Source organism: Globicephala melas, chromosome 2 (genome assembly GCF_963455315.2).
Source record: "Globicephala melas chromosome 2, mGloMel1.2, whole genome shotgun sequence".
In the NCBI taxonomy this organism is placed as follows: Eukaryota; Metazoa; Chordata; class Mammalia; order Artiodactyla; family Delphinidae; genus Globicephala; species Globicephala melas.
The window spans coordinates 124,505,653-124,518,011 of NC_083315.2; the positions used below are offsets into that span (position 1 = coordinate 124,505,653).

A 12,359-nucleotide genomic window follows, 5' to 3' on the forward strand; every position below is an offset into this window, starting at 1 on the left:
GTTTTTAAGTCTTACTTTTTCTATGTAATAACATATATATTTACTTATAAATATTATGGATACTCAGCAGAGAACTTTTTATACCGGATTTGAAAAGAAGTTCTGATCATTCTGTGGTAGCTTTTCTAAGTAGAAGTAGAAAATGTCAGAGACATTGCTTTTTAAAAATAAGCACTAAGAAAACTAAGTAAGCTAGTTAACCACAAAGGGAACATTGTCGGAAAGGAAATAGCTTGGGATTGAACCCTATGATTTTATTGTTTTCACAGAAAATGCAATAACTCCTCATTGACATCAACTACCCAGTTGCAAGAAGAGTATACCTTCTGCTTTGTTGAGATGCAGACGAAGCAATTAGTAAGAAGTCGTCATCACCCAAGAGGAAAATGAATTCGGAATAAAATTTTTCCAGTTTAAATGTCTGTTGAGAGGCTCTTATCTTTGAAAGGCACATTTAAAAAAAAGTTTTTTGATAAAGAACATGCATTCAATAGAATCCTTTGAAGGCATTCTATCAAACTCAGGTTATGTAGTCTATCAGTATCTCGAATCACTAATCAAAACAAACAAAAATAGATCATGAAAAACACCACAGCCAGTTTCATACAGTCTTAAGGATAGAACTAAATTAATAGAACTAAATTAATTGTTCTTCAAATTACACATTTTGACAGATACGTTTATTATAAAGTCTTTAAAATAAAAATGCATGTTTGGTGAAAAGTTAGTATAGCTGTCATTCATATTTTGTCATATTTTAAAATATAAAAGTAAAGAATGGCATTATTTTTTACCATTTGTAACATGATGTAACTGACCAGCTGGTTTGTAATTCTCATTATTATAATTATCACAATTCATTGCTATGTCAAAGTTGATGCTGTGATGTAGGTGAAATGAAATACCAGTAGTTTAGCCTATTACATGACATTGTGATGCACCATGCATTTTTCAAATCTCTTAAAGAAAATTTAATGGCAGGCCAAACTTCTAACCAACTAAGTGCTGTGAATCACATAAAACCAGAAAACATTTTAATCCAGGGATACATGGCATACTGTAATTCATAATAGAACTAAAAAATAGGTAGCAGGAAAAAAAGAAAAAGAAAGAAAGCAGGGCTAGGTATGTATATAATGCATGTAAGAGAAGACTCAGATTTTTAAAAAGCACAAAATAAAAGTTATGTTATTTTTAAATAATGTGTATTCAATGGGTATTTAATACAATCCTACAAATACGAAGGGGCTATTATTACTACTGAAAAGTAATAACATTGGGCATGATTTGACACTTCTGGTAACATTGGTGAATTTCAGTACCTAAGATGCCATGTTTTTAGGATGCACTATTATTTTATATATCACTACACAGAAATGCTGCTAATTATAATTAAAATAGCCTGATTGCAGAGATGTTAAAATGTGGAGAAACAATCATCTCTGAACTGATGAAAAAAAGTAATGCTTCTAATTAATTGGGATCAACTACTGGCAGTAGGAGATTACACGATATAATCTTTCTCCCAGGAAATTAAAAGCTCCATTGCCTAATGCCTTCCTACGAAAGAACAACAACAAAATATTGCCATCAATTACACTTAAAATATGCTATCAAAAAGGAAAAGGAAGAATACACTGGAGACTTCAACTCATATACAAAAAAGTATTAGGAAATGGAAGGCAGTTGGTAAACATGTAAGCGCTTTAAAGTTGTCATTATTATAACTAATATTAAAGAAGGGAATACTTAATTTACATTTCCCATATGCTGACCGTTAAAAAATTTTTGCATTTTTATCCATTGCCTTTCAATTACAGCAACCAAACATTTGCTCTGGAGTGAAAAACATTGATTCTAAGTTTGTTCGTTTATATAAGTGATCCAGAACCCATTTAAGTTATATATTTTAACTTATTACCATATCAATAAAGTTGATTGCTTTGCAGTTCTTCTGATTTACCCCTTTGTTCTTGGTACTCATCTGCAATTTCTCAAACATTTAATCAAAATTACTTTTTGAAGTACCAGCCGGTTCTCATGAACTTCTGAAGCCTTGTGTATTCTTACTGTGTGAAAGGTTATGGAAAGACTTTAGTATTTTATGAATGTTTAGTAGTAGAACTGAATCTTTTGCTTACAGCAGTTTCTTTGTGCAGGGTTACTTAGGAGAAAAGACTTGATTATTTTCCTGGAAAGGACACATGTATATCCAAATATTCTGAATGTAGATTTTTTTTTTGTTTTTTGCAAAAGCCTCACTCAAAGATCAGCGAAAGAAGGCGGCAATGAGTTAAGCCTCTCTTTTGACCTAGAACATTTTCATTGATATTATCAGAAATGAGTACGCAGAAAATCAGTTTCAAAATATGATCCGCTAATATGGGATAGTGGAGAGAAGTGGTTAGTTGCCACATAAAATGGAAGTCAAGGTGAAGGGAGATTTAGTAAATATTAAGCTAAGTGCCTTGAATATTTTTACTTTAATCTCTTTGGTTTGATAAAATAGATGGGTGACTATAATTTTGAAATTCTTTCAATATGCCTGATTTGTTCCAGTATGTTATAAAATTCATTTCTTTATTCTGCTTAATTTAAAGAACATGGCTTAGCTCAATTCTACCATTACCTGGATATTCAGACTGGTTCCCTCTTTAACTATGAAAATACACATTAAATTCCAAGTTCATATTTGTTTCATATTTCACTTTCAAAAGTTTGACTTTTTTTTACAACTATTACAAATAAGGGAGAGTGCATCAGAGATTTCCTATCAAAATTTCTTCCTGCAGACATTAAAGTATACGAAACACTGAAGATTTATCCCATGGAGACATAACCAATAAATTGTATAACTAGTCTCATTTTGGTGATAAGTGAACATCGTTCAACAAACACACATACTGCTTTTCATACCTTACCTGGAAAGAGGCTTTATTGAACATAGCTGTAAAATTATCTTTTAAGTTGGATTACTGAATTTGCACAAACATTTCTACAGAATTATTTTTTTAAAAAAAATCAAGCTTTGTCATTTTTCCACTACATTTTGTTGTGCTTTTTATATTAATATTTGCAAATGTTATAATTTAATACTTATATCCCAATTACTTGCATAATCAGTTTTTTTTTAATCCTGGGGTGTTGAAAGAACATATAATAATAATAATATTCTTCTTTAGACAAAAGTCTCTTTAAATGAAGTTAAAAGCTGAGATAATTTAAGGAAAAAGATCTTCAAATTTTCATAACCAACAGGTTTAAGTGAAATTTACAATGCATTGGAAAACTGGCTGGTTAAAGGTATGATTTGTCCTCAGGTAGCTCAAAATCATTTTTACAGGTTTTTGTTTTTTTGTAAAAGTGTTTTTTAATCTTGGTAAAATAATAAAATAATATTTCACAATTTTCACAGAGTCTGACTAAAGGGCAGAGGCATATTACCCTCAGTGTCTAGAATAAAGCCAGATTTTTTCAGGCCCAGTTCCACTGTAGAGTTTGTATGTACTGCAATCACAAACATTTTCTTGTTCCCTCTAAAGCTAGGGCCAATTTCATTTCAAATGGAGGTTAGAGTAAAAAATCACTCCTGTTTTACCACCTTCTGCGCTAAGTATTATCTTAACAACCTTTTGCTCTGGTTGACCCATTTAATAACCTGGAAGAAAAAAGTGTTGCTCCCATGTCTGGTCTCAATGGAAGTTATTTTCTAATGGACAATAAGCCGAAAGGCCATGGCTGTCTAGGAGGTCAAACAACAAATATCTTGTCTGCATGGGCTTACGCAGCAGCTTCGGTCCTTTCTTCTTCAGAAGCGGCTTTGTTGTCTTGCCTGTAATTTGCACATTTAGGCTCCGTAGTTTGTTTATAAAACAGTTTTACACAAACCACTCTTAGCAGTGCAAACTTCTGAGTTGAAAATTATTCAGGCTTGTTTCATTGAAGGCACTTGGTTTCCATGGCAATTTATAAAAGATGATGGTTTGGTTTCTTCGTTGGAACAGATGACTTAGTTTGGGTGTTCAAGTGGCCGCGAGCAAACTCCGATAAGCCTGTGTAATATGTAAGCCCAGGTTTACCATCCTGGATAGTAGTGCATGCAAAAAGAGACAGCATACAGTTATCTAGCTTAGCCATGGGAGGAAAACAATAATAATAAAGGTGGGATGGGGATAAGGTGGGGAGGAAGAAGAATGTTGTAAATAATTCTGAGTTCAGGTTATTTTCAAGGAATGGTAACAACCAAAGGTAAAAGGGCCTACATTTATTTAATTCTCTATGCAAAACCTTCTCAAAAGGAAAATAAATGCCAGCTCTTCACGTACCCTGTTTACAGTGAGGTTTTTGTTGGCAGGCCATTAGGTTTCCATGGTAACAAGCAAACTATTCATTTGAAACAAAACCAGCCATGACTTTGTGCTTTGACAAGGATTTCTATACTTTTTTTTTTTTTTTTTTTCCGAGTTCAACCAGATGACCAGATGACGCTGTAATCTTTTTAGCCACAAAAGCACCTGAAGGTCTCTTCTCTACTCAGGTCAAGATTTTCTTTTATTTGTAGTGCGGAATAAGTTATATTTCCATGATGTCTTTTTATCCCCAGTGCTTAAAAAATTTGTTTTTATTATTTTATTTTGAGTCAGTAGTCAGTGGAGGAATCTTTGGTAGTTTGTTTTTTCAATGTCCATTTACAAAGACTCTTTCTTCATGCCAGTGCCTGGTGAATCTTTTATAGCCTCTGCCAGGGTAAGGTCACCTTCGAGGACTTAAGATAGAGATGAGGACGATAACCGGAAAAAGCCATATATGTACTAAAATTCCAACAGCACCATCAACGGAATCTAAAGACAAGGGAAGTAAATGCCAAGAAATCATTAAAAAGGAGAGTAAGTATTCCATGTAGCTACCAATACAACTTCGGTGAACAAATAAAACAATTTTAGTATATGGAAGATATTTTTGGAAAACACTTGTTTTTTGGTTTGTTTTATTTATCAGCTTCACTTCCAAGACAAGTGAAAAGGAAAATAACTTGAATATATGGTGAGGCATTTGATAAAATTAAAATATTTTCAGATTTTAAATTGATATGCTATGCTACGAAAACCTGTTCAGAAGATATTTATGTGAGTCTATGGCTGAGCTCAACCTCAGAGTTCTGCTAGCCACATGAAGGCATGCACACATAGAAAATTCTCAAAAATCTAAAAGTTCAGCTTCATTTTTTTTTTCTTTAAGCTTTCAGAAATGTTTAAGCTTAAAGACCACTGAAAGAAAAACTACCCTTTATGAAAACCTGGTAGGGATTGTTATGGGTAGAGAAATTAACTACTGCAAACAGTGGGTTATACATATCAGGATCAGTCTATTATCTATAAATTGGGTAAATAATTTTCTCCTTAGTGTAATTTTTAAAAGTGCTATGAAGTCCATTCTAACTAAAAAATCTCTTTCACCAGTCTGCCTTGAGATTCCTACTGTAACTGGTATTTCGAGTAAAATTCATGTACAGATGATACCTCTTAGAATGTATAGCTTACCTAGGAGGACTAACCTACCTTAAGTTACAAAATGGCTCTCACCTAGGAGTGAGCTGGGTTTTGAAAATAAGAGACAAACAATCTCAGCTTTTGATAGTGTGGCCATAGTACTACATTTACTACCGGAGAGGGGTTGGAAGCCTGAGCAGTTTAGGAAGAGGCCTTTGGCCTCCAAGCTGGTTTGTACTTAGAATTTAACATTAATTTAATATTCCACAAACACTATTCATCAAAATGAACTTAATAAGTTATAGTTAAAGAGATATAAATGTAGCAGAGTATTTTCTCATACCAAAGAAAATATTTTTGTTCAATTAGAATTGTTTCCTCTGATTTACAGAGGCTAAATAAAAATACCTCCAATAAGTATAGATATATCTTACTTGAAATAGTCACACTTTTTCCTGGATTTAGTAGTTTAAGAGAAGAAAACTGATTATGAAAATGTTCTATTGTATAACAATAAAGTGCCTATGGGTTTTCATAGTCATATTACTGTGGCTACATTTCTGCTTTCTCCTTTTTGGGGAGTAAATTATGTTCTCTTGCTTTCCTCATTTGGAAAGTTTAATTCTATTTATACTAATTTTCAGTGATTTAATTATCAAAATGTAAGATTTCTTTATCAGATGGTAACTATCTTCAGTTAATATAGTGTATGTTACTATCACTGATTCATGTTGTGAAATTCAAAAGAAATCCCTTTTTCCTCTGAGAAGAATGCTTGCTTTTCTGTGCATTTGACAAACCTACTTCATTTGGATATAGCTGCTTGTTTTCTAAAGAAAAATTAGCCAGACACAGGGAGAAACTTTTACTAAAATTGTTACTTGAAATGATAATTGTAATGACAAGAAGGTGAAAACTATGAGCAAAATGGCTCATTGTTATGTACAATCTTAGTTTTTGTCTCCTAACAATGTTTAAAAATGTCAGTTCGTATGAGCAATCACTGGGTAGTTGTACAAATTTGACTTTCAACATCCAGACTGATATAATTTCTCACTAACTATACTCAATTAACAAAGACCCTGATTTGCTATAGACTTATACAAAGTGGATTTTCATGCTCTTTTTGTAAGTGCTAAATAATTGAGTTATTTGTATTTAGTTTGATTGATACCTCTTTAAATGACCACAAAATTAAAGATTCTAGGTGGCCCTATGAAAATCCTTCAACTAAGAGGAATTTTTCATAAGTATAATTTTAGATTTCTCACCTTCACATAAATAATACAATGAGGATTTTAAGAAACAGCCCAACACATAATTCTGATGCTTTTTTGCATTATTTATAATTTTTTATTTATAGCTCTTTTACTGAAAATGGATTTTTGGTGAAAAACATACAATTTGAAGATATCATTATACCATAATATTCAAACCAGAATAAAAAGTGAAACCAAATTACTAAACAAGATTGTGATGCAGGTATAAGGAGATTAATTATACCAGCAAAGAATTAGGCTTCTCCATTACTTAATATATATACTAAGACACTTCACAATATTGAATCTGTTAAAATGGTTGGCAAAAGTTAGACCTACAAAATACATTCATAAACTCGGAGGAATAAAAACAGCCATGGCTATATAAATGTGTGCTGAGTATATAGATTAGCCAAATATTTCAATAAAAGTGAAAAAAATTCTCTGAAATTAATAATATAAATTAAGAATATTTTAAAATCTTAATTAAAAACCAAAGTGTGCTTGCCTTACATAGACCTAAATCAAAATTACTTTTATTTTAGGTCAAATAGCTGAGATCAAATGCCTACCATCAGATTTAATACTTTGATTTTAAAATATAATTAAAATTTTAGGGTCTCATGCATAGGAAATTTTTAAATAAACTAAAAATAAATTAGTTTTAACAATTAGACCTCATTAGTTTAATTGTCATTACGTTACTTTAACATCACACCAACTGATCCAAGAAGAGACACTTACTCTTAGTCGTTAAGTCTTGTTTTGCACATTCTCCTTCTGCAATTGATACATCATCAATGGCAATGTCACCTTCTATGCCAGGACCTCGAATACCTTCAAAAATGAGCTACAAATATGAATAAAACAAACCTAAATGCAGGGCTTTGATTTGCAGATGAATTTTTATTGAGAAATCGAGGAGACAAACCTAAAATTGACAACAATCCTGGCATCATTTATTATTGATGGTCTTCAGAATTCTTACTTGCAAAAAACATAAACTTTCTCAACAAAACCAATAGGATTTTCCTTGTATAGCATAGTTTTCCATATGACAAGCTCTGTGTCAATTTTAAAACAAAACTAAACTTAATTGAAAAACAGAATAAAAGCAGCTACTATTACAAATCGTATCACTTTTTGTTTTCAGAGGTAAAGAAAAGTTTTTCTCTGAAATATTTCTCTGAAATAGATTCCCTCCAATGTTTTCTAAGCATATCCCATAACACTGGTTTTCTAGAAATATTTTATGGATGAATGAGTTCCGGGTTCACTGCGACAGTATTATGTTTAATGAAGCACAGAGCAAGGGTTTACCATCTCTGTAAAACTGTTTGATCTCTTACAAATACAGTGAATAAATTCATCATATTCCCCATATGCTTTGTTTCTAAACCCTTGAAGATATTTATGGGTTTACTTATGTTGAGTGTTTAGCGGCAGACCTTTGAATTTCCAGTATCTAGAACAGTGGTTGGCACTGAGGTAAGACATTAGTGTTGAAAGAATAGATGAATGAAATAAGTCTCCATTTATTACTAAATTCTAGATACAAGGTCAATATAAGGACAATTAGCAAGTTGTTTTTTTTTTTTAAAGAAGATGTTGGGGGTAGGAGTTTATTAATTAATTTATTTATTTTTGCTGTGTTGGGTCTTCGTTTCTGTGCGAGGGCTTTCTCTAGTTGTGGCAAGTGGGGGCCACTCTTCATCGCGGTGTGCGTGCCTCTCACTATCGCGGCCTCTCTTGTTGCAGAGCACAGGCTCCAGACGCGCAAGCTCAGTAGTTGTGGCTCACGGGCCTAGTTGCTCCGCGGCATGTGGGATCCTCCCAGACCAGGGCTCGAACCCGTGTCCCCTGCATTATCAGGCAGATTCTCAACCACTGCGCCACCAAGGAAGCCCCAATTAGCAAATTTTTATTTCATTTTTATAGAAATAAGAGTCTTCTAAAATTTTGTCTTATCTCACAATTACTCCTTGCTTCCAGTAAAACCTTTTAATTCTTTTGATACTAAAAAATAACCTATGCATGTAGTGATTATATTCCCAGAAAAATTTCTACATACCAAAATGAAATACCTACTTTGTTTTTTCCGAAGAAAAATTAGCCTAATAACTGTTTTCAACATCAAACTAATGTGTGCATTTTAATACAATTTCTAGTCTATTTCATTGCAACAAATTGGAGTAAAAGTCTGTTTTTATCAATGCCAAAATTTTTGTTTTTCAAAGTATCTTAATATGACTCCTTAAAAGCAAATTTGTGATGAATTTAAGAGAACTTACACTACTTTTGTGAAGGCTACCATTGTTCTCTGATATGCTGTCATAATTTTATCAATAGAAATCTCTAAGTAGGAGAGTAGAGGCATTAGTTACCACCTTTTGTATTGAGTCCTTTCCTCCACTTAAATATGGTCTATAAGAATAATTTTCATGATAGGAAAAAATTTGATAAGAGAAAAAGATTTGGGAAGTTTTTATTATTATATTATTATTATATTTAATTTGTGTAGAGAGGGTTTCCTGCTTACCTATGTTGAGATAAGTATGTTATAAAGAGTGTCCAAAAACATTTCTTTGAAAGGCATCCAATTTGTCTTGTCACTGAAGCCAAAATAAAATGGCAAACCAGAGTTAAAATATTTAGAACTAAATTGGCAGTATATGAATTCTCCATCCTCAGATGGAATCAGGAATGAAGCATTAATTTGGCTGCCTGGAAATGATAACTTGCATTTGACTTAGGGTGGTGTTTTGGAAGGTATCTGGGTAGTGGCTACACAGCCCTCAGAGGACTATTTAAATTGCAAGAGAGAAGATTAAAAAAAAAAATGAATGATATAAAAATTCAAGAGCACTGAATTTGGAAAAGAAGTCATTTTAATGGCTGCAGAATAGTCCATGTCATGGATGCAACAAAATTTATTTAACCAGCATGTATTGTTATTGTTAGACATTAAAATTATTTTCAGTTATTCTGAACAAGGCTGAGATGAACAAGGCTGAATTTCATATGATTATTACACACAATTATTATATGGTTCTTTAGGGTCATTATAAATTGCCTCTATCAGCAGTCTATCTGTGAGAAGGCATCGCCTTTTTCCTAACCATGGGTTTTTAAGTATTTGGGTATTATTTTCCTTTTTTTGACATGTGCTGCTTACCTGGTAGAGAATCAATGTTAAGAGTAAATCAATAGTATTCCCACCCCCTTCTTAGTTTCAGTCATGTGATGCTGAGTCTTCTCCCCTGAAGATAACAACATGAACGGAATGTTATCTTGGAGAAAGTCAGAACTCAAAGATTCATGCTATAAGAGTCTGATTCCACAAAAGCAAATATTTTCCACCATGCCCCCAAGACTAATACTTTACTTAATGAAAGTGGAGGGCTGTCATCACAAATTTTTCTTTTACGCAGTTCTTTTAAAGGACTGAATGGAAGAAAATGTAGATTTCTCCCTCCCAGTCAAGTTTAATTCTGGAGGGAAGCAGGAATAAGAATGTATTAGTCAGAAACATTTGGTATGGTGAAGAGGAAACCTCTTCAAGCACCAAGAGTTTTAATTTTAAGAGGTGGAGTAGAAAGAGAAAGGGAGTAAACACTGCTTGTAGAACAGAATACAGGGTTTGTAATGTGGCCATGGCAAAGATAGAGGATTGCATTCCAGTATGATTTGTGTGCGAAGTGAGATGTTGGTGAAAAGGCTAATACGGGTAGGTTAGAATGTTCTGCACCTGCTCCCACTTGAAATCTAAAGAGATGAAGCTGAAGTCATAGTCCTTGCATTGGGAAGGATGCTGGAGGAACATGCCTGAGAGACATGGATTTTTCCATCTTAGGTATGTAGAGGTGAGTAGACAATAAAATTATCCACAGTTTTTCTTATTTAAGGTACACAATTATTTTCACTTAATAAGCTGCTGTTACCTGGAGATAAGTGTCAATATAAAATAAGGGCATTATTTTAAAAATCAAAATTAAAATGTCTAAATCATCAAAATCATTCCTGAACTTTTCAAAGCTTCTTTCCCTGGAATGATCTTGCTATTGCTCAAAGCATTTCAAAACTTCTGTTACTGACTTTAAAGTATTAAACATTCCTACTTTTCCTATTAATTTTCTTTTTCTTTCCTTCCTTCTGCCTCGCTGTGCAGCTTGATCAAAAACCCAAGGTTGAACCTAGGCTTGTGCTAAAAACAAAAGTCTTGAAGCAGCGAGGTTGTGAAGGATGCTGCCACCCTTCTTTTGTGGTCAGATTGAGAGGGAGTGTTGGGGAGACTTTGGTGGTAAACATCAGAGAGTAGATTGACTGATGGAATTTAATATGTGTGCTGCCTGCCTACTGGCAATATGTTGACCACAAATGTGTAGTTGGCTGAACAGCAGAAATACAAATCAACAAAAGTTGAATTGTCTTATGTACAGAGGGCTGCCTCTATCTAGAACATTCTTTTATATGAATACTTCATCCCTCGGTGATCCTGATGAAGTGTTACAGTAATAAAAGCTGACTGATTTGTAAATTTATTATTTACACTTATCTGCACAACTATAGATAATACAGTTTGTCTCTGAATAAAGCAATTTGATTACTTTCCAAGCATAGCAGTGTTTTAGTTATTGTGTGGAAATAAATCAGAGAATTAGTAGTAGTTATTACTGGGATGACAAAAATAACTTTTGACAATCAAATTCTTGGCACAGTTATATAATTGGTACTTTTAATATATATTTGAAATCTTGTGATGATAGGGAATCCAATCCAATAGGCTAGAGAAATACCGTAGTCTTCCTCAGGGTCCTATTTGAACATGAAGAAAGAAAAAGGTACTGCGTAGTTGTTGGCTTGTTTCCTTTTAATTTCCACAGAAGCTTTGTTATTGGGAAGATATAGATTGTTTTTTAACTCATTTGACTCTTACAAAGAAATATTTATTGCATTATTCTGTTTATGCTCTGAACTCCAACTAGAATTATTATAACACGATTTTATAGATTCTAATAGACTTATAAATGGCTTTGAGATGAAAACCTAGAGGGATATTTTCTCCTTATATTGTTTTTGACTATGAGATAGATAACAGAAATAAAATGCATAGGTATTAAATTTAAATAATGTACCTTGGCCAAACTTTCAAGTGCTTTTAAAAATAAATCCTTGGTGACAAACATCTTTTTTCTCAAATACAAAGATGAGAAACTATAACAGTCCATTATAATATGATGTATCTCAACTTGGAAGATGTGATCTGTATGCAATGAAAAAAGTCTGAATTACATTCACTCAGAGAAGAAATGCTCTCTAGTTTAATAGATTAAATATGTCATATTTTAATGAAGTACCATCATGATTCTGACTACTATTACATTACAAGGATAAGACTATGTTCTTTTCCTCTTCAATACTTCTGAAATGCATTTGGCTTAATTGCCTTGAAGACCGAATTAATGTCATCTAGATTCTCAGGGAGAAAATGTTGACGTTTAGGTATCCTAAAGAGTGTTCAAATTGTGCAAAACCTGTTCTTCACACATAATCACACTGATCTTATTTAAAATGGTTTCCCTTAACTAAAACAAGTTTAAAATTGTAACGT

At 32.8% G+C, this 12,359-nt stretch overlaps 1 protein-coding gene across 2 annotated transcripts in view; it reads right to left on the reverse strand.

The window, feature by feature from the left end:
* Positions 1-4,431: 4,431 nt before the first annotated feature.
* MDGA2 (MAM domain containing glycosylphosphatidylinositol anchor 2) overlaps positions 4,432-12,359 on the reverse strand; it is an 826,249-nt gene continuing 818,321 nt past the window's right edge. For both annotated transcript variants that reach the window (XM_030854879.2, XM_060294784.1), the window contains 2 exons: positions 7,493-7,598; positions 4,432-4,841 (listed from right to left, as the gene is read on the reverse strand). In XM_030854879.2, the coding sequence (XP_030710739.1) occupies positions 4,753-4,841; positions 7,493-7,598 (195 nt within the window). In that variant the 3' untranslated portion in view covers positions 4,432-4,752. The remainder of the gene's footprint in view (positions 4,842-7,492; positions 7,599-12,359) is intronic.